This window comes from Mastigoproctus giganteus, chromosome 1 (assembly GCF_048544385.1).
Source record: "Mastigoproctus giganteus isolate SK-2022 chromosome 1, ASM4854438v1, whole genome shotgun sequence".
In the NCBI taxonomy this organism is placed as follows: domain Eukaryota; kingdom Metazoa; phylum Arthropoda; class Arachnida; order Uropygi; family Thelyphonidae; genus Mastigoproctus; species Mastigoproctus giganteus.
In genome coordinates, this window is record NC_143575.1 from 95,565,838 (window position 1) to 95,589,270 (window position 23,433).

The 23,433-nt window shown below is 38.1% G+C and overlaps 1 protein-coding gene across 1 annotated transcript in view; it reads right to left on the reverse strand.

Moving 5' to 3' along the window:
* The window catches only part of SCAP (SREBP cleavage activating protein), a 512,327-nt gene that overhangs the window by 390,751 nt on the left and 98,143 nt on the right, over positions 1 to 23,433 (reverse strand). The window contains exons 4-5 of the mRNA XM_090380371.1: positions 13,006 to 13,163; positions 1,602 to 1,736 (exon numbers count right to left, since the gene is read on the reverse strand). Of these exons, the coding sequence (XP_090236497.1) occupies positions 1,602 to 1,736; positions 13,006 to 13,163 (293 nt within the window). The remainder of the gene's footprint in view (positions 1 to 1,601; positions 1,737 to 13,005; positions 13,164 to 23,433) is intronic.

The following is a 23,433-nucleotide window of genomic DNA, read 5'->3' on the forward strand; positions in this document are numbered from 1 at the left end:
ATCAACAAACATGTAGATCTAATCAATATTACAAATTTATAATCAGAATGAATTTGAGAAACTATTTTCCCTCCTGCCTGATGCACATGTTTTATTGCACTGGGGAGAGGGGGGGGAGAGAGAGAGAGAATGAGTTAGTTCAAATTGGCTGTCTGTAGTTTAGGTGGGTAGGTTTAGATTTTAGTAATCATAAGGTCACTGAAAATCAGCTCTCATTTTAGCAAGTGAAGTTCAGCAAACACATTCTTAGTCCAGAGCTACACAATGTAGCTCAAATATATATATGGACATGATAAAGCAATCAGATACATACTCTGAAAAATGGCAAAGAAGCTTCTTGATTGCAGATTCATAATATTCTAGTCTGATGCTCTATTTAACTAACTGGGCAAATGGGATGAGAAGTGGCAGCTGAAGTTTAACATTGACAAATGCAAAATACTGCATATAGGTAGCAATAACCCAAGAGACCAGGCCTCCGTAGCCAAGTGGGGAGGAGCGGGAGTGCAGTAGCAATAACCCAAGAGACCAGGCCTCCGTAGCCGAGTGGGGAGGGGCGGGAGTGCAGTAGCACACGCTCTTTGAGTAGACCGGGGTTCAAGCCCCTGACTGCTGAATACGGTCGATCTGCCAACCAGCACTGGACCAGCGTGGCAGATTATGGTCCATTTCCCTCAGCATGAATTGTTGAGGAGGCTTCCATCCCAGTGGGTTGATAATGGCTGCACTTTACTTTTACTTTTTAACCCAAGAGAAACATACCAACTGTGTGGCACTACACTCAGAGAAGTGGAAAGTGAAAAAGACCTGGGGGTAATTGTGCAGTCAGATATGAAGTTCGCTGAGCAGTGCAGATGGGCTGCCAGGGCAGGTCATGGAGTCTTGTCAATGATATATAGGAATTTTGCTAGCAGAGACAAGGAGGTGATTATCCCATTGTACAAGGCAATGGTCAGACCACACCTTGAGTACTGTGTACAGGTCTGGAGGCCTCATTTTAGGAAGGATGTAGAGTTGCTAGAACAAGTACAAAGAAGGGCAACGAGATTGGTGAGTGGAACAAAGGTGTGCCTTACCAAGAAAGGCTTAAGTTCTGCAAATCACCTCGCATGTGCCGACTCTCCAGGCACATGGTCACCTCATATGTGCCTGGAGAGTAGGCATATGCAAGGTGACTGATTGAGGTGTATAAGGCCTTGAATAGGTTGAGCAAGCTGAATGCTGATGGAATTCTTCCTCTTGCTCAGATTAAGAACCAGAGGGGCATAGATTCAAAACTGAGAAAAGACAGTTGTAGAATAGATGTATGGAAATCTGCCTTTAGCCAGCGGTTAGTTGATTGGTGGAACAGACTTCCATCTTTTGTTGTGGAAGTTGATAGCCTAAATAAATTTAAGGCTGAGCTGGACAGGCATTTGGAACAAATGGAGGAGTGAAATGGGAGGGTTTTTTTTTTGGTTGATGCTGCATAAACTTGCTTTCTTGCATCGTATGCCTCTACTAATGCTAATGTTTTCTATACATGAAATAATCATAAGAAGTATTTAACATTTTGTATTTTGATAGCAAAATGAAAAATATGCATACACACACATACATACCTGTTAATATCCTTCCAGATATTTGCAGGAGACAATATGAGACAAGAATATTGAGGCAAGATAAAATTTATATGTTTATCAATTGGTTCTGACACTTGAAGACAAACATCAGTTAAAATAGTTGCATTATCAGTCCTAAAAAATGTAAAATAACAAACTGCATGAATATCTTTAAAGCAAATAAAGTTACCCTTAAAATAAAAATACAGTTTCTTATTAAACAATTTAAATAAGCCAAACTTCTTTTATCAAATATATTTAGTGTCTACAGCATTTCTAATAGTAGAAAAAACAATAATATAAAGCTGTGGAAGTTACTCAAGCCTCTCAACTAAGAAAACACACACACACACACACACACACACACACACACACTTGGGAAAAAAAACATTAAAAAGATTGTGGCTAAGTGATACTTTTCAACATAGTCCTCTTTGAAATCAATACACTTTTATCACCAATGCTGCAATGTGTTGATTCCAACTATGAACAAAGTTTTCTTTTGGGCCTCCAGGCCCAAAATGCTGCTATGGCAATGACAGACATGTTGTTGTTGTTGTTATGTGTTATGGAGGTTTAATGGCACAGAAGCTGCTATGGCTATAATGTGCCTATTCATTTATTATATAAAGAGATAAGAAATTTCCATAAAGAAAAAAAAAATTCCGAAATCAGAACTGATTAAAAAGCCCGGTTTGCCTGAGGAAGTTAAAAAATTCAGAATCATTTGCGTTATCACCAATGAGATTTTCAAGAGTTATTGGTTTACGAAGGTTAACCAGTGAGAGCAAGGTTGAAGTTCTGTCTTTTTTATAGTAGGGGCAGTCAATGAGAATGTTTCACAGTCAGAGTTATAGAACAATGGGGACACTGTGGTGGATCATCTCCAGTGAGCAAACATAGGTGGTTATTAGCATTAGTAGAGGCATATGATGCAAGAAAGCAAGCTAATGCAGCATCAGCCAAACAAAAAAAAAAAAAAAAAAAAAACAAAACCCCTCCCATTTCATCCCTCCATTTGTTCCAAATACCTGTCCAGCTCAGCCTTAGATTTATTTAGGCTATTAGCTTCCACAACAAAAGATGGAAGCCTGTTCCACCACATCAACTACCCGCTGGCTAAATGCAAATTTCTGCACATCTATTCTACAACTATCTTTTCTCAGTTTGAAACTGTGCCCCCTCAGGTTCTTAGTTTGAGCAAGACAAAGAATCCCATCAGCATTCAGCTTGCTCAACCCATTCAAGGCTTTATACACCTCAATCAGACCACCTCGCAGGTGCCTACTCTCCAGGAGAGGTGATCTGATTGAGATGTATAAGGCCTTCAATGGGTTGAGCAAGTTGAATGCTGATGGGATTCTTTGTCTTGCTCAAACTAAGAACCTGAGAGGGCACAGTTTCAAACTGAGGAAAGACAGTTGTAGAATAGATGTGCAGAAATTTGCCTTTAGCCAGTTGATTGGTGGAACAGGTTTCCATCTTTTGTTGTGGAGGCTAATAGGCTAAATAAATTTAAGGCTGAGCTGGACAGGCATTTGGAACAAATGGAGGGATGAAATGGGAGGGTTTTTTTTTTTTTTTTGTTTTTTTTAGCTGATGCTGCATATGATGCAAGAAAGTTTGCTTTCTTGCATGGTATGCCTCTACTAATGCTAATAACCACCTGCATTTGCTCACTAGAGATGATCCACCACAGTGTGCCCATTGTTCTATAACTCTGACGGTGAAACATTCTCATTATGACCTATTCTTGCTCTTGAAAGGACTACTTCTTCTTGTCTAGATGTACAGACACTGGAGCGCAAAATTTTCGGATCCTGTTTAAACTGAAAAAGTTTATTATTAGTCTGAGAGTGCCAGAGGGCTGTCCATTCTGATAGGCGTGCAGCATTAATGATCAATGTATAGTCTGATGCTGGAACACGGATATTGGTTAAATTAAGGGGGGATAGATTTTTCACAGCTTGATCAGCCAGTTCATTGCCCAAAATACCAGAACGGGCCTGAATCCAACAGAAAGTGACCCGTTGATGGCATTCTTCAATCTGCAGTAATAATCTTCTATTTTCATTTATAACAGGGTGAACTTTATCTGAGGAATAACACAATGCCTTGATTGAGCTGAGGGAATCAGTATAAATAACAGCTTTTAAAGAACAGTCGGAACAGAGATTTTCTAAGGCTAGTTTAACTGCATATAATTCCGCTAAGAATATACTGAATTCAGATGAGAGGGATGCTGAAATAATAATATTCGGAAACACTGTGCTCCATTTGAATTAAATTTAGACCCATCTGTATAAATTGGGGGAAAAAAAAATCAATATATCGTTGAGTGTGAAGTACTTGAAGTTGTTTGACAGTGGATGCTGGTAAAACATTCTTTCCCCATTGGCAGAGTTGAGTGTCACGGGGATGTATAGGAGGAGGATCCCATGGTGGTTGAATGCAAGTTTCTATATATTGTACGGAATGGATGGAAACATTTCAAACCTGCACAGTTCAAGAAGGTGAAGACCAGCTGGCTTTACTATGCTAGGCTTATTTCTGTAGAGGTTTTCTAATGGTGGATTGAACAGGCATGACTGAATGGCATGTGACACACAACATTGTATCTTAACAGCATACTTCAGTAACAGTGCTTTCCTATGTAAACTTAGTGGGGGCTCATAAGCATCAATGAAGAGACTGTGTGCTGGCGATGTTCTGAATGTACCAAGTACAATTCGCAAAGCACTGTGTTGAACTGGACCAAGCCAGCACAATGCACTCACTCTGGCAGAATCATAAATGGCAGCTCCATAATCCAGACATGATCTGATTAAAGCCTTGTATAGACGAAGCAGGAAGGTATGATCTGCATCCCGTTTGGGCAGATATAGCTCTGAGTATGTTCAACTTTCTTAGACAGCAAGTATGCATATTTTTAATATGATCTAAGAAGTTTAATTTGTTGTCTAGGATTAATCCTAGAAATCGGATGTTATTAGTGACTGGGATGGAAATATTAGAGATTTGAAGTTCAGGATCCAGGTGAATCTTGCATTGTCTACAGAAATGGATAGCAACTGTTTCCTGCTGCAAGAGTCAATAGCCGTTGAGGCTGGCCCATTGCTGTATTTTATTGAGATATTTGAAGTTGTCTTTCAATAGATCTGTTTTGGGAATGGCAGGAGACAGAAAGGTCATCTGCATAAAGGTAAGTTTCTACTGTATTTGGAAGTTGTTTTGTGATTTCTATTCTAAGAGTGAAAAGAGTACACTCAGTACTGATCCCTGAGGAACACCTTGAATAAACATTGTAGAACGGGCATGCTGGTATGATCTAGTAATCAAACTTGAAATGATCTAGTATGTAGAAAATTCTTCACAAATATAGGAAGGTTGCCACATAGACCAAGACAGTAAAGATCACTAAGTATGCCATGCCACCAGGTAGTGTCAAAAGCCTTCTCTATTGAAACCATTACTAGGTGTTCGTGTTTAAAAAAAAAGACATTACGAATGGCAAACTCAGCCTTAACCATAAGATCCAGGCATGACCTGTTTTGATGAAAGCCATATTGAGTATGGTCCATTAGCTGTTCTGACTGTATGATCCAGACGAGCCTACTGTGGACAATTTTTTCAAGGATTTTGCCGAGACAGCTTGAGAGAGAGAGATATCAGTCTATAGCTAATGGGGTTGTTGGATCTTTTCCAGGTTTTAGGAACACCAAAACAGTAGAATAATGCCAAGAAGCTGGATAAATATTTTCTAAAAAAATACGGTTGTAAAAGACCAGGAGGAGGTGCAAAGCTTTGTCATCACAATGTTGTAGCATGACATAATAGATCCCATCTGGTCCAGCAGCACCATTGTGGGCTGTTCTAATAGCATGCAAGAGTTCAGAATATTGCAGAGGTTTGTTATATGGCAGAAGATGGGCAGTTTGAAAGTTAATAGAATGCTGTTCTGATGCATTTTTAATTTGCTGAAAAGATGTAGTATAAGCTGATGCTGCTGAGATTTCAGAAAATGTATTGCCCAAAGCATTAGCTATATCCAAAGGAGATAGCTCTTGCCCATTCCAGGAGAGGATTGGTGAAGGTATGGTTGAAAACTTATCAGAAAGCTTTCTAATTTTTTTCAAAATTACTTTGCTGTCAGTGTTTGTGTTAACGCTGGATGCAAAATGTGCAAAACGGGTCCAGGATTCCTTATTGGCTTGCTTTTGTATGAAATGTGATTTTGCCTTTGACTTCTTATAATTTATCAGATTGGTTGTGTTTGGATATTGCTGATACAAATTCCAGGCTTTATTTTTTGCTTTTGTGCATTCGTCATTCCACCAATAATTATAATGCTTTCGGCCTGGGGGATTTGATAACGGTATTAGTTCTTGGCCACATTTAGGAGATGCAACGATGTATTCTGTCACGTCATTAATAGGCTGGAGACGGATTTTTTCCTCATCGAAAGATATTGATGATTGGAATTTTGCCAGTTTGTTGGGCAAATTCCCATTTTCTGCACGGTTGAACTAGAGGAGTCTGTGCTATCAAGAAGTTGCATACTATTGGGAAGTGGTCACTGCCCATGGGTTATTTATTACGTACCACTCTATGGTCAGAACCAGTACTTGAAAACAAATTGAGAGATCTATTACTGAGGTATGTCCAGTTGGAAGCTGTATGTGTGTGGATGCCCAGTATTAAGTATGGTGAGATTTAGTCCGTCTAAAAAGGTTTCAATTAGTCGACCCCATCTATCTAATTTAGTAGCACCCCCATAAGGGGTGGTGCCCATTAAAGTCCCCTAATATACAGATTGGTGGAGGTATCTGTAAGAAGAGGTCTTCAAGATCTTTTGAAGAGTAAAAATGGTTTGACTGTAGGTAGATTGAGACAAGTGTTACTGCAATATGGAGAGTTATATTGCAACAGCTTCTATTTCCGTTTAAAGTGGTATATGTTTAGTTGGGATCTTTGAATTTACTAGGATTGCCACACAACCATGGGCAGCATTAGCTGTATTTCAATCTCTTCAATAAAGGCAATAGTTCTTTATCGAAGGAGAAATTTTCAAGGTTAGGTAAGTTTCCTGAAGACAAAGGGCAACTGTAAAAATTCAATTAATTAGATCTTGGATATCGTCTCCAGATGTTTCTATATGACAAAGGGAGACAATTTACTCATAGGCTGACTACTTAAAGAATGGATGGAAATCCATGTCTACATGGTCTGTATTTGCTATGTTTGCTCCTTTTAGCCCTTGGCAAGAGGACTTATCTGTCAAGGTTTCCGGCCCCGCCACTGAGAGGCAGTAGCAGTGCCGCTAGGAGGCCAAGCAGTTAAAGTGTTAGTTGGTTAGTGAACTAGAAATATATGGATAAATAAAGAAAGGTAGGGTTCCTTTCTGTGTTCTAACTTGTGGCTTTTCAAGTATAGAATGGTTTAAAAAATAAGATTGCTAAGAGAAAAGTAGGAACTCAGAAATAACTTTAGTTGCTTTTGAATATCACTCTATGGATCGCAGGATTTTGCTTGGCCTCGAATTCTCTTGCACCCGGGGCTGACAGACTTGTGAGCATGTGCATTTTCCTGGTGGAACAGGATCCGTTTGCTGAATTCCCCTCAGCATTTGTCTTTGCTGTCTTCAGACAAAGCCACACACACAGTCTAAGTAATATGGCCGTGACTGTCAAGACTTTCTGAAGGTAATCCACTAGCAACATTCCATCGGCATCCCAAAAACCGATGCCATCACCTTGCCAGCAGAAGGAATTGACTTGCCTTTCACTGGAGAGGAAAAGAGCTAAGTTTCCACTGTTTGGACTACTCCTTTGTTCCCTGGCTGACTGAAAGTGATGGATTCACATCTCATCTCATTCATGGTGACAAACTTTGCAAGGAAATTTGCTGGATTTGTTTGAAAATGATGCAAATGTTCACTTGACTCGTGCAATTCTGATCTACTGTCAACTACTTCAGAATCCATCATGCTGGCATCTTTTTTGTAGCAAGAACCTTTGATACATGTACGAGGAATGCCCAAGATGATGGCAATGTACCAAACTATCACTCACCACCAAGTCATGTACACTACCAACAACTTCTGGAGTGGTGGAAATTGCAAGTCTTACATCCAGGCTTTCCCACCCTCATTTAAATTCTGATGCTCCCTTTTTAACCATGGAATAGGAAAAGCATCCTCCCCAATACTGTAACCATAACCTCAATAATTGCCTTTGGAGATAGTCCCTTTTTCCCAAATATCAGATGATTGCAAGGTGACTGATTTTGTTCATCTTTCCTCACTCTCACTACTTTGTTGACTTCAGGACCTGTAATTAAAAAAAAAAGACAATACTGAAACTGCATGACACTTTGTGGGTTACTATTTCTATTTGAAGTATCATACATTAAGCACAGAAATTTTTAACACTTCCACCATCACTAATTCATTCTCAAGCCACAAACTTTTCAGCTGCTCCTCATATATACAGTCGATTCCGGTTTTTGGGAAACATCGAAACTAGTGCATTTTGGCCCGATTAAGCGGCTGCCCCAATTATCCGAAGTTTCACATAAAAAAAAGTTAAAAATGCAATGGACTCCTGCTTTACAATTGGTTCACTGTACAGTCAAATCACGTTACGATGGAGTCACCATAGTAAAGTACCGTTCACTATACGATGTGTAGTAAGTGCCGGTCATTGTGATCACGTTTGTGAATTAAATTTGAATTCTATTAAACAGCGATTCTAATTAGAGAAAATAGGAGGAATATAATCCATAGGCTATAAAAGTAAAGATATATTAAGCACAAATTTGCCCTTTATTACCTTACCAATTAAAAAATTAAATGATATGTGAAAATTGGAAGAATATACATGATAATCGGAATAATTAATACGTACTGTAATATGTACATACTAACTAGTATGTACATATATGATTTGACTGTACAGTGAACCAATTGTAAAGCAGGAGTCCATTGCATCTTTAACTTTTTTTTACGTGAAACTTCGGACATTTGTGGGTGGGGGTTAAAATTTAAAACAGTAAAAAGATAAGCAATCAATAACAAAGAACACGGCACACACAAATTGCAAGTAACAAGGCATGCGCAAGTGAGAACAGAGTAGTTACGAAGCTTTAAAAATAGGAATGAAGAGAAGATTCTGAAAATTAATTTTTTTTATATGATTGAAGATTCCATGGAAGTGTAAACACATTTCACCATAATAACCCACAAAATTCCAGCTGTCTGTATTATCGCAAATTCAATAAGATCAAGTTTACTATCCGTTTATGAATGATTGCACTAACAGAAAAGCCCAATAAACAGGTGACTGCTAATTGTTTTATGGTTGTGACCTCCAGTAATCTGACCGAACCACATGGTATGGCTGGAGACAATAGTAGGGTAATCTCCAGTGTTGCGATCTCCTGCCCCGATTAAATGGTATGTTGTCCCAATTAAGGAGAAGTAAACCATGGCTATTTTCTCGATTGGGTTCTGTTTTTTTAAGATTTGCCCCAAATAAACAGCTGCCCCGATTAATTGGTGGCCCAAATAACCGGAATCCACTGTGTGTGTGTGTGTGTGTGTATATATATATACACATATATATATATATATATATATATATACACATATATATACAGTAAACCCCCGCTATTCGCAGGGGTTACGTTCCTGAGAAATGCCGCGAATACCGAAAACGTGAATACTGAGTTATGGCTCCCATAGTAATAAAGGGGTTCCGTTCCAAAGTATGAAATATATAAGAAAAACTAGTCTAAAATTTTGTCTATGTATGTATTATATGTACCTTCATAATATGACTATGTACATAGACAGTACATAGTGAAATGCAAGCATATGGCATTGAAATGAAAATAAGAAACAATTTAATATTAAATGTAATATTTATTAGATTGTTATTTGGTTTTTTAGGAGCATTAGCAACTAAGGCCATATTGCTCCGGGATATGCGGTGGTCATTCTCTGACCTTTCCGCATCCTCCGTATTTGGTGGTAATGGGCTCGAACCCCGGTCTAATCAAGAAGCATGTGCTACACACTGATGCCCCTTCCCACCGGGCTACGGAGGCGCCTATTTATTAGAAATTTCAAACAAATGTTTCAAAGCAGCGCCTTTGCTAGCTAAAAAACTTATCCCGCCAGTGCTATCACCAGTTTCGCTAAACTGTTGATAAAGGAGTTTTGCCTTTTCACGAATGATGAGTGAAATTAACGAAATTTTATTTTGAGTTCGGTTTTCTACCCACAGATTTAAAGCTTTTTCCATTTTTTCTAATTTAACATCACGAGTTACAGAGCAAATTTTTGAAGCAATTAGCGCGTTTTCACGGACACTATGGCGGATTTTTCTTCCGATTTCTTGATTGATCATACCGTTGACTCATTGATTTTATAATGTTTTGCCACTGAGGAGACACTTTCACCATTAGAAATTTTATCTAATAACTCAATTTTATTCGCTAATGTCATCACCTTCTTTGATCTTTTCACATTTCCCTTGTTATTCGTAGCCATATTTTTGTACGGGTTAGAAAGAACTTGTCCACAATAAAGTCACTTTCTTCCATTAACACACTAGAAAAAGTCTGTTTTACACTGCAAAACGGTAGATTTATCACTTTTATAAGCATATCACTTTATAAATTGATAAATTTATTCAATTTATAAGCATATACAGTAAATTAAAAGCAAACGACGAAACCTTCCATGAAAAGAGCATAACACATACTGAACAAGGATTAGCGAGAAACATCCACGCTTGCGATTTTGTCACCCCTCTCCCCTCACCCACTGAGCGCTGTTTTGATCGGGAAAGATAATTTTAGCCACGCCCATGTTTTTTTATGGCGGAAAATGTTCACGGTGCTTTAAAATTCACATTTTTTAGGTTTCATTTTTTATATTAAATCAGTGACCGCAAATGCAGATACCGTGAATAGCGGGGGTTTACTGTATATATATATATATATAAACGAATATTAAATGTAACCCCTTAAAGGTAATGTTTAAAAAGTTATAGGATAAAGAGGTATTCAGTTGATAAAATAGTTTCAGTGAATGAAAGCACAAAACAGCATTAAAGGATGCAAGAGTATATATAAGTTTGTATTAATATATTGAATAAAGTATGCATAAATGGATGTGAAAGTTACACAAAGTGCAGTAACTTGAAGGGTGAGGAAAGTAGAAAAAGAAGTGTAGTAGATTTGTGAAAGGTGAAAGAATGCTAATATCCTAAAGGTTATGTGAATTAAGAGAATTGTTTTGTTGTTGTTGTTTGTTATTTGATTTTTAGGGGCATTAGCAACTAAGACCATATTGCTCCGTGAATATGCAGTAGTCATTCCCTGACCTTTCCGCATCCTCCGTATTTGGTGGTGATGGGCTCGAACCCCAGTCTAATCAAGAAGCGTGTGCTGCGCACTGCTGCTCCTTCCCACCTGGCTACGGAGGCATCCATTAAAGAATTATGGGCTGAATTACCAAGCCAATAGAAAGTGGAAGAACTGTAAAATAAAATTAGTACATCAAAATGCTAATAAAATAAAATACAAATAAAATGAAAAAAAAATGAAAGTGGTATAGTTGTCATCAGATATGGGGGAAATGTGTTCTAAATATCTTTCTCCCCATATCTGATGATAGCTATACCACTTTCGTTTTATTTGCATTTTATTATTTATTTTTATTTTATTAGCATTTTTATGTACTAATTTTACTTTACTTTCTATTGGCTTGGTAATTCAGCCCATAATTCTATTAATTCATCATAACTTTTAGGCCTTTAAGATATTAACATTTTTTCACCTTTCACATATCTACAAACACTCCTTTTTCTACTTTCTTCACCCTTCTAGTTACTGGCACTTTGTGTAACTTTCACATCCATTTATGCATACTTTATTCAATATGCAACGTACAAGTTAGGGCAAATGCATCATATTAGTACGCAGCTAAACTCTGAATTAGCACAAATATGCAAAGGCGGCATCGTTTAAGTTATATCTCATATTGTGAATACCTTCACAACAAGTTTCCATGATATTGCACTACTTCAATACCACCACCTTTAGAGTGAATGGATCGGAGTTCCCCCCCCCAGTTTTGGCTGATGCTGCATAAGCTTGCTTTCTTGCATCGTATGCCTCAACTAATGCAAATGCTAATATTCTGATTAAATATTTAAGCAGAATATTTGCGATTTAATTTTAAATATTTGCACAAAATGCCCAATATCAGCCAAAAGAGTAACAGCACTCAAACAGGAATATTATGCTGCACAAAAATGTTGGCAAGTAAAAAGGGAAAAAAATCCACAAGGATTAATTACTGATCTCAATCAGAACTTACAGACATGTATGTTCTTCTCAAGCAACAAAGCCTGGCATATTTTATGAGTTTAATATGCTTTCTAGTAAAAACAAGTTCCCATGCTGACAATTATCAATGGTCAACCTGCTTTTTACATACCCTTATAGAAGAATCTTAGAAGAGAGAGATAATGCCACATTTAAGAGGGCACCAATGCCTTCAAGACACAACCTCGCTGAATAATATGTGCACAGGTATATATTGCTCAAATAGTTTCTACTCTACTGCATAAAACAATTTGCATCTTACAAAATAATTGATAAGAAATTCTCCAATTCTTGCCTTTACATTCACTGAATTTGACTAGTGAAGATTTCTGGGTATTCGAAAGGCAGTGTTTACAACATTCAATATGAGGTTTTTGAATTCTCTACAGACTCTCTACAAGAAAGTGTGAACGATATTATTCCTTGTCTACTTAAATTTCAGCAAGGTATTTAACCACAGAACATATTTAATATATTTTATAATGGCAATGTTTATAATTATGTGTTGTATTACAGCATTTATAACTACCCTGTACCTAAAAAGTCATCAGCAAAACACCATATCCAATATACTTAACTAGAAGTAATATTATCTGACATGCTTAAAAGTTTAAAGGTGGATCATAGTCCATGTGTGCAAGGTGAGATATTCCAGTTTCATTTCAGGTAATGGTAAAATGCCAACAACTGAGCAGCATACCAATGTCCAATGTTGTGTGCTATTAAAGAAGTTTCCAACTGTTACACTGTTAAGTTTCCAACTTACACTGTTACAGTACGGTGTTCCACTGTTACGGTGTGAACAGTGTAACAGTTTCCAACTGTTACACTAAGTTTCCAACTTACACTGTTACGGCAAGCATGTAATTGTGATTCATTGAAACAGTGCCACATGAACTAAACATAAACTGGAAACTATCTGAATATACTGAACAGTAGAAAAATAAACACATACTTCACAATATTATATGTTAGGAATTACAGGATTTTAAAACAACTCACTACTTGCCCTAAAGTCATTTGATGATTGGTAACCATTTCCACAATATGAAATGCTTCTGCTAAAGGTCCTCTAAATGCATCAGTGAAAATTAAGTCAGGATGCCACGGGGATATGGCACTTTTAACAACAATTTGCTGAACATACACTACTGGGGGTCCCTGAAACTGGGGTGGAGGAAAAAAATTTATTAAAATATTTTCTTATATTTCACTTTTAACATACATTATTACAAAAATTGCCTTAAAATGTAGTAAGTAAAAACAATTCAATTATCAGTTACTGAAATATGATGACAGTACATAATGAAGCCTCATCACACTGTGATAATTTGAAATTTAAATAAGATGGACAAGTTTTAAGCTCTTCCTTTTTTACCTCCTGAAATATGGATTTTGATAAGCAGAATCCAAATCTGAAGTCATTACCTAACACCCTATCAAATTGTAGCAGGGTACTTAATGATTTTGTAATAACTGAGAGCAAACTGGAGGAGAAATTGTTGAAGTTAAACATAAGAAAAGCACCTGGGGTGGATAGGATCTATCCAGTTATATTAAAGGAGACGGCAAAGCAACTAAGCAAACCCTTAGCCATAATTATGAGAGCATCATTGGACTCAGGGAAGGTTCCCACGGACTGGAGATGTGCAAATGTATCCCCAATTCACAAAGGGGGATCGAAGGGTGACACGAGTAATTACAGACCAGTTAGTTTAACTTCTGTTCAGGGTAAAATAATGGAGTCACTGGTTAAAGATGCATTGCAGGATCATCTAGACAAGACTGCAGCAATAATTCAGACACAGCATGGGTTTGTTAAGGGAAAGTCTTGTCTGACAAATTTGATTGGTTATTATGATGTGGTTACAAAGGAACTGGATGCAAAAAATAATTTTGATATCATATATTTGGATTTCAGGAAAGCTTTTAACACTGTTGCGCATGGAAGACTATTGTACAAATTGGAGCAGAATGGTATTAAGGGTAAGTTGCTACAATGGATAAAAGGATGGTTAAGTGGGAGAAGACAGAGGGTGGTAATCAATGGGTGCTGCTCTTCGTGGACTAATGTTATTAGTGGAGTCCCACAGGGTTCGGTGTTGGGTCCACTGTTATTTTGTATATTTATCAATGATATTGGTGAAGGTATATCAGGCTTAGTGTCGAAGTTTGCAGATGATACAAAGGTTGGCAGGGTTGTTAATGACAGTAATGGCAGTGTGCTACTGAAACAGGATCTGGATAATTTGGGCAGATGGGCTAAGAAGTGGCAACTGAAGTTTAACCTTTACAAATGCAAAGTACTGCATATGGGTAGAAGTAACCCAAGAGAAAAGTACCAACTTTGTGGTACTACACTTAAGGTGGTAGAAAATGAAAAAGATCTGGGAGTAATTGTGCAGTCAGATATGAAGTTTTCTGAGCAATGCAGACAGGCTGTCATGGGGTTTTGTCAATGATATATAGGAATTTTGGAGAAGGGAAGAGGAGGTGATTGTCCCTCTGTATAAGGCAATGGTCAGGCCACGCCTTGAGTACTGCGTACAGGTCTGGAGGCCTCATTTTAGGAAGGATGTCAATTTGCTTGAGCGTGTACAGAGAAGGGCAACGTTGTGGAAGTTGATAGGTTGAATAAATTTAAGGAGGAACTGGACAGGCATTTGGAGGGAATGGTGTGATTTTTTTTTTTTTTTTTTTTGGCTGATGCTGAATAAGCTCATACACTTGCTTTCTTGCATCACATGCCACTGCTACTACTACAAGATTGGTGAGGGGAATGAAGGGATCCTCTTACCAAGAGAGGCTTAAGTTCTGCAAATTACAGTGGCTGGAGACTAGGCACCTGCGCAGTGATCTGATTAAGGTGTATAAGGCCTTGAATGAGTTGAGCGTGCTGAATTCTGATGGGATCCTTCCACTTTTTCAGATTACGAACCTAAGGGGGCATAAATTCAAATTAAGAAAAGACAGATGTAGAATAGATGTGCGGAAATTTGCCTTTAGCCAGCAGGTGGTTAACTGCTGGAACAAACTTCCATCTGTCGTTGTGGAAGTTGATAGGTTGAATAAATTTAAGGAGGAACTGGACAGGCATTTGGAGATAATGGTGTGATTTTTTTTTTTTTTTTTTTGGCTGATGCTCCATAAGCTCATACACTTGCTTTCTTGCATAACATGCCACTACTACTACTACCACCCATTGATGAGAGAAATGTAGGTTACACTTATCGAAACGTTTAATGAAATTTTAACAAGTATTCTAATAAATGGCATAAAAATATTATCAATTATTATTTTTTTCATTTGATTTTTTCTTCAGTAAGGATTATGAGCTGTTTTTTGTTGTTTATTTGGAGCTTTTTTGGCACAAACCCAACTCTGGCAATATGCTTAACTACTGGTATTATATATAGGTTAGTGCAAAAGCCTCATTTTAACATAGCTATCTACCAAAGTAGTTAAATTAATTAATTAAATTGGCATCGTTTTGGTTATATATCTCATATTGTAAATAACTTCAAAACGAGTTGCCATGGTATTGTAACATTAGCATTAGCATTAGTAGAGGCATTTGATGCAAGAAAGCAAGCTTATGCAGCATCAGCCAAAAAAAAAAAAAAAAACCCACTTCCACTTCAACCCTCTGTTCGTTCAAAATACCTGTCCAGCTGAGCCTTAAACTTATTTAGGCTATCAACCTCCACCACAAGGGATGGGAGTCTGTTCCACCAACCAACCACCCGCTGGCTAAAGGCAAATTTCCGCACGTCTATCCTACATCTGTCTTTCCTCAATTTGAATTTATGCCCTCTCAGGTGATTTTTCTGAGCTAGAGGAAGAATCCCATCAGCATTGAGCATGCTTAAACCATTCAAGGCTTTATACACCTCTATCAGATCACCTCGCTGGTGCCTAGTCTCCAGACACTGTAATTTGCAAAACTTAAGCCTTTCTTCGTAAGAGCACCCCTTTGTTCCGTTCACTAATCTTGTTGCCCTTCTCTGTACTCGTTCCAGCAGCTCTACATCCTTCTTGAAATGAGGCCTCCAGACCTGTATACAGTACTCTAGGTGTGGCCTGACCATTGCCTTATACAATGGAATAATCACCTCCTTATCCCTGCTGGAAAAATTCCTGTATATCATTGACAATACTCCAAGAGCTACTACCTGAGTAACTACCTCGAATAAGAAACACTTCACCAATGGAGAAGACTACTGTTACTTATTCTCAGTGGACACCACCATCCAGACGGCACCGTTTCAAAGCTTGTTGGCTTCTCCTCAGTGGGTGGGCAGGTACTCTGGTGCTGCAATAGTGACAACCCAGTTATGAAATATAACTTCACAATATGAGAGATGCCTGATTGTGTGCAGTGATATAGACTATAAAATATTTAAGGGCAAAGGCCTCATGCTACGAGGTAGGATGACTAACATGTTAGTCATTCTACCTCGTAGCATGAGGCCTTTGCCCTTAAATATTTTATTGTTAGTCATTCTACCTCGTAGCATGAGGCCTTTGCTCTTAAATATTTTAGTCTACTGGTATTATGAAACACAATGTTAGTATTAGTAATGGCCACATAGTGCAAGAAAGGTTATGCTGCACCAGCCAAAAAATAAATAAATAAATAATAATAATAAAATAAAATAATAAGAAGAAAATTTTAATAATAATAATAAAAATTAATAAGAGAAAAGGAAATGGACAACCTACATATTTCCTTCCTCCCATAGGTAATCCAGCTGACCTTTGAATTTCCCCAAACTGTCAGCCTCTACCACCCACGTAGGTAACTTATTCCAGTAATTTATAAATCGCTGGCTAAAATAAAACTTCCCGCAATCCAGTCTAAATATCTTCCTGTACCTTTAAATTACAGCCCCTAGTTCTAGAATCATTTATAACCATGAAAATTTGTCCTCATTCATTTTACTTATGCCTCTCAGAGCCTACAACACCTCTATCAAGTCTCCTCTAAGGTGCCTAGTTTCCAAGCTGTGCAACCCACATATTCAAAGTCTTTCCTCATACAGATGCCCTTTTGCTGATCTCACCAGGCGAGTTATCGTCTTTTGACCCTTTCAAGAAGCACAATGTCATTCTTTAGGGGCTTTAGGTAGATGGGTAGTGAGCAGCTCACAAACGATTGAAAAATGGTCACTTCCCATGGGATCATCCAGAGCACACCATTCCTTGATTGGAAACAGAATTGGGGAGCATATTGATAGATTGATTGTAGAAGTTTGTCCAGTTGGTAATTGTATGTGAGTGGGTGCACCAGTATTAAGAACAGTAAGGTTTTGCTTCTCCAGAAAGGTTTCAATTAGTCGGCCATGCCTATCTAATTTAGTCGATCCCAATAAGGCGTCGTGGCCATTGAAATCCCCCAAGAGACAGACAGGGGAAGGTAACTGCATTAGAAGATTTTCAAGATCTTGGTAAGAGATGGTATGACATGGTGGGAGATAGATTGATACTAGTGTTAACGCAATCTGGGCTATCAAATGTATGGCAACAACTTCAATTTCAGTTTGCAAAACAATTTGTTTGGTGAGGATCTTTGTACTGACTAAAATGGCCACACACTTCCACAGGCCGCATTTGAAGTATTACGATCTTGTCGATAGATAGAATAGTTCTTTATGTTGGTAGAAATTTGAGACGTTAGGTAGGTTTCTTGTAGACAGAAACCAACTAGAGAGTAGTGGCTAATTAAGACTTGAACATCATTAAGGTTGCTACAATATCCTCTACAATTCCATTGTAGAATGAAAGGCATTACTGGTGTTTAGTAGTAGAAACTGTATCTGACTGTTTCTTTAATGTGGCTGGCTTATGGCGTTCAGGCTTTGGTTTGCCTTGTTTTGAGAAGAATGGGCGACTAGTGTCAATATCTTCTTCCACATATAATTCTAGGTTTGGGCCTTCTTCTCTGGAGGAGTCAATTGTATCCATAGATGTTTCTTGGATAATCTTTTTTTAAATTTGAGCTTCGATTATTCGACATAGAAGCAATCACTGGGGGAGGAGAAAGAGATGTAACTGCTACTCTAAGTGCAGTATTTACTTGCATGGTTCAAATGTTTCAGGATATTGGACTGTTGCTGAAAGAAAACAGTCCGAGCCCAGTTAGAGATTAAGGTGTTTGAAGGGACTGTAACATCAGTTTGAGTGGACACTGATTGATTTTTTTTGCACAATATTGGCAAACGTACGTTTATTCATACTGGGACCAATTAATTTCAGTGCTTCTTGAAAGCTTACTTTATTTTTGATCTTATATTTAACAATTTTCTTTTCAGTTTTCTATGTCACATGTCCTTGAATAAGCAGGATGGTTTCCTTTACAGTTGAAGCAAGTCATTTCTTTTGCCAAGCAGTCACTTTGGGTGTGGTCAGAGGACCCACAATTAGGACAAACTTGGTTTCCTCTGCACACCGTTTGAGAGTGACCATACCGTCAGTCCTCATATAACACATGTTTACACTACACGAATTCGACCATACACGATTTACGAATAAGGGAATGATATCGTATATAACATGAACCGAATTCGTTTATGCACGAATCACCTTTGTGTTTACAAGAAATGACAGTTGAACGTGGAATCACCCCCCAATTGAATGCAACACAATAGGAATGAAGAAGAGAAGATTCTTAAAATTTATTTATGTTTTTATATCAGTGAAGGGGAAACACTTTTTGTCATAACGTAAAACCCCCACAATTCCAGCAATCGGTATTATCACAAATGAAATTAGATCGAGTTTACTACCCATATATAACAGATTCCACCAGCAGGAACGCAACTGGAAATTGTTTTTACTGTTTTATAGTAGTGACTTCCAGAAATGTGCTTTACTAAAATGTGAGCTAGTGAGGTGATAGTGTTTCTGCCTTAAGTGTTATTTATTCAGTTGCTACACACGTGCAGCTTTGTTTAAGTGTATCAAGCATGCTCCTCATTTTGTAATTGTGTTTTATTCCCTAAAAATTAGTAAAATACTTAAAAGGTGTCAAAAAGGAAGCATCCTGGTGAAGACACTACAGATTCAGATAGAAAAAGAAAAGTAATGTCGACAGACAGAGGCAGACTGATTCAAAAATTCTTACCCGGGAAAATTTGTAGCGGCCTCATACTAGCGTTTATGGCCAAAATCACACCGGCCTCCATCTGGCCAACGGCCCACCAGGGTTTCCGGTGTAAGGTTTATGGTCAGTCAGCCTGTGTCAATAGAGAAAAAAATGTGAAATTGTGAAACGCTTTGAGCGAAATGAAAGAACATGTCATATTGTACATGCTACAGACCTATGTGGGGCAAAGCGAAAACAATTAGAAAGAATGCAGAGAAAATAAAAACTTTCATAGCAGGAACAACTCAGTGAAATAAAATCTATTAGATCAAGACACAAAGAATTGGAAGAGATGGAATGGCTGTCATTTGTTTTTTTTTTTTTTTATGTGAACCCCAAACACGAGAGGTATTAGAACCTATAGTACTTAGTACTACGCTTGGGTCGGATAGAAGATCAAACAGAACATTTGCTTACGATAGAAGCAAAAGCATTAGCAATATTTTATTACATAATGACCATAATAAAATATGTAGTGTATTTCATTACAATTATTTATTGTGTTTGGTAACGTTTTGGTTACAAATGTGTGTTCAATCTTGGGTGGTCGGCACCTAACCCTATTTTTCCCATAGGGCCTGTTATTTATATTGCATGAGGGTTTCTAGGAACAAAACTATCGTGTTATACGAGGACTGACTGTACTTTTGGCACTTAAAACATCTCAATGGGTTAGGAATGTCTCAATGGTCTAATGCGGCAAAACATCTCAATGGTCTAATGCGGCAAAACATCTCAATGGTCTAATGCGGCAAAGTAGATAGCCTACTTTTATCGATGGCAATAGATTTGGCATGTTGTTGTTGGGGTTTAAAGTGCAATGGCTACTTAGGCCATATTGCACTTATGGAAGTGGTGCATACTGTCTGCATTTGTTGATTTAGAAGCAGTTAAATACGGTTACACAATCTTATTCGTTTTAGAAAGGAGAAGAATTCTGCGAGATTTGAATTTGACTATGATATGGCCAAGTGACAAAGGTTCCTTTAAATTTGACAGAAAATTGAAATACATTAGTCGAGCATTATTATATAGAGTACAGTCCAGAAGTATGTGTTTGACTGTGAGTGGTGTATGACAATGATTACACTGGGGAGGATCATTTCTTGACAAAAGAAACAGATGGGTTAAATGAGTATGACCGATTTTGCCTAGAATTACTTCTTCTTGTCTGTTTGCTATAGAGCTAGAAGCCCATAATTTTGGTAAGGGTTTTATTTGGAGTAGTTTATTATGGAATTGTGTTTGCCATGAAGAGTCCATTGATCCTTACATATTCTTTGTATATTCATTTTATAATCTGTGACAGGTACTAGCAGCAAATTCGTTGGGGCTGGGCTGGATGGATTTTTGGCAGCATCATCTGCAATTTCATTCCCTAGTATTCCGGTATGGCCTGGGATCCAGCAGAAGATAACCTTTTGCTGATGCTCTCTAAGACGTATCAACTGTGTTTTGATGAGCTTTAATATCGGGTGAGTAGGCGGGGAATTGTTTTGCAATGCTAATACGGAACCTTGCGAGTCTGTGTATATTATGCTCTTTTGAATTGACATATGGAAGACATTTTCTAATGCAAGCTTTATGGCAAATAATTCAGTTGTGTAGCTACTACACTCTGTCGAAGGAGACTGAGAAATTATTTTATCAGCGAGTACCACTGCTGCACCCGATCCACTCTCAGACTTCGATCCATCTGTATACAGGTCTGGAGGCCTCATTTCAAGAAGGATGTAGAGCTGCTGGAACGAGTACAGAGAAGGGCAACAAGATTAGTGAATGGAACAAAGGGGTGCTCTTATGAAGAAAGGCTTAAGTTTTGCAAATTACAGTATCTGGAGAATAGGCACCAGCGAGGTGATCTGATAGAGGTGTATAAAGCATTGAATGGTTTCAGCATGCTCAATGCTGATGGGATTCTTCCTCTCGCTCAGAATAATCACCTGAGAGGGCATAAATTCAAATCGAGGAAAGACAGATGTAGGATAGACATGCGGAAATTTGCCTTTAGCCAGCGAGTGGTTGGTTGGTGGAACAGACTTCCTTCCCTTGTCATGGAAGTTGATAGCCTAAATAAGTTTAAGGCTCAGCTGGACAGGTATTTTGAACGAACTGAGGGGTGAAGTGGAAGTGTCTTTTTTTTTTTGGCTGATGCTGCATAAGCTTGCTTTTTTGCATCAAATGCCTCTACTAATGCTAATGCTATATATTTTAGCGAAGTCAGGATAATGTTGAGCATGTTCATTGTGTAGCTGTTGGATGGTAAAGTCTGATAGAGTGTTTACTCCACTGGTGGAAATACTTGTCACAACATGGCATGATGACAGACCATGAAGGGTCAGGATCTATAGGATCTTGCAAGATTTTATCGAAGTGTATATCCCAATCTTCTGTTAGATGTTTTAGCCTAATACCAGCAGGCCGAACTGTCTGTGGTTTGTTTCTATACAGGGTCATATACAGTGGATCATGAAGTATTGACTAATTAGGATGGATTACCTGGGTTTGGATCTTGATTGCATAGTTTAACAACATCTTTCTCCTGATATTTAGAGGAGGTTCATGGGCTTCGATATATAAACTTTGCACTGGAGATGTTCTGAACGCACCTAATGCTGATCTAAGAGCTGAATGTTGAATAGGGTTGAGGAGAGATAAAACACTCTCCCTAGCAGAATCGAAAACAGGCGCCCAGTAGTCCAGGCGTGATCTAATTATGGTTCTGTATAGGTGAAGCAGGCTGTAATGATCTGCTCCCCATGTTGTTGCTGATAAAACTCTGAGTATGTTCAGTTTCTTTTGACAGTTTGTCCGGAGATATTCAACGTGTTTTGGGAAGTTTAACTTGCTGTCGAAAAATAACCCTAGTAGATGAATACAATTAGCTATGGGAAGAGGGTGGTTATTCAAGTGGAGCTCGGGCTCAGGATGCATACTGCGTCTGTTACAGAAGTGTATGGCAGCAGATTTCTGGCTAGAAAGTCTATAACCATTTTGTGTCATCCATGTCAGGATGCGATTAATTGATATTTGTAGCTGGCGTTCAATATGATGCATGTTTTGAGAATGACAGGATACTGAGAGATCATCTGCGAAAAGGTACGAATCTACAGTTTTCAGAATGAGTTCAATTATATGGTTCAGTCTCATTGCAAATAAAGTGGCACTGAGAACTGGCCCTTGCGGAATTCCTTCTTCTTGGGTAAAGATCTTAGAGAGGGTTCCCAGGTAACGAACTTGAAAGGATCTCTGATGTAGAAAATTTTTGATAAAGTATGGTAAATTACCTCTCAGGCCAAGAGAATGCAGATCTTTTAAGAGGTCGAATCGCCATGTAGTGTCAAAGGCTTTCTCAACGTCAAGACAGACCATTACGAGATGTTCCTTCTTGACAAAAGCATTTCTAATGTTTGTCTCGGTTTTGATCATGAGATCCAATGAAGATCAATTTTTCCGGAATCCAAATTGGTTGTTGTTAATCAAGTTTTGGGACTCCAGGAACCAAGTGAGACGGCGATGTAACATTTTCTCGAGGGTTTTGCTTAGACAGCTGGCAAGGGATGTTGGTCTGTAATTTTGCGGAATAGAATGATCTTTACCGGGCTTTGCAATTGCTAGTACATAAGAATGATGCCAGGAACTTGGGAAGGTATGTTCGGAAAAAATTCGATTGAAATATATGAGCAGTAAGGAGAGTGATCTCTGTTCCAAATTTCGCAGCATTACATAGTATATCCCATCTGGGCCAGTAGCACTGTTTCTTGAGTTTTTAAGGGATTGTTGCAGCTCAAGCATGGTAAATGGTTTATTAAAAGATAAAGCGGAATTTCGAGTGAAATTTAGTCTCGATTTCTTTGCAACCGTTTTAAGTTTTTGAAATGTTTGATCATAGGCGGTAGAAGAGGACAACTGAGAAAATACGATCCCCAGTGCATTTGCTATTTCTGTAGGAGTAGTAAGCTCTTGTCCATTCCAGTTCAGTAGTGGGGTGGATAAAGAAGGGAATTTACTGTTTAAACATTTTATTTTTCTCCAGATTAATCTGATATCGGTATTTTTATTTACTGATGAGGCGAATTTAATCCAATTTTCTTTTTTCGCTTTACGTCTGATGAAACGGGCTTTTGCTCTAAGACGTTTATAACTAATAAGATCGGAGGTGGTTGGGTGTTTGTGGAAAAGGTTTCACGCTTTGTTTCTCTTTTTTCGCATGATTACAGTCTTCATTCCACCAGTAATTTGTTTTTCGTCTATTTCTTACTTGATATTGAGGAATGGTAGCGGATGCGACTG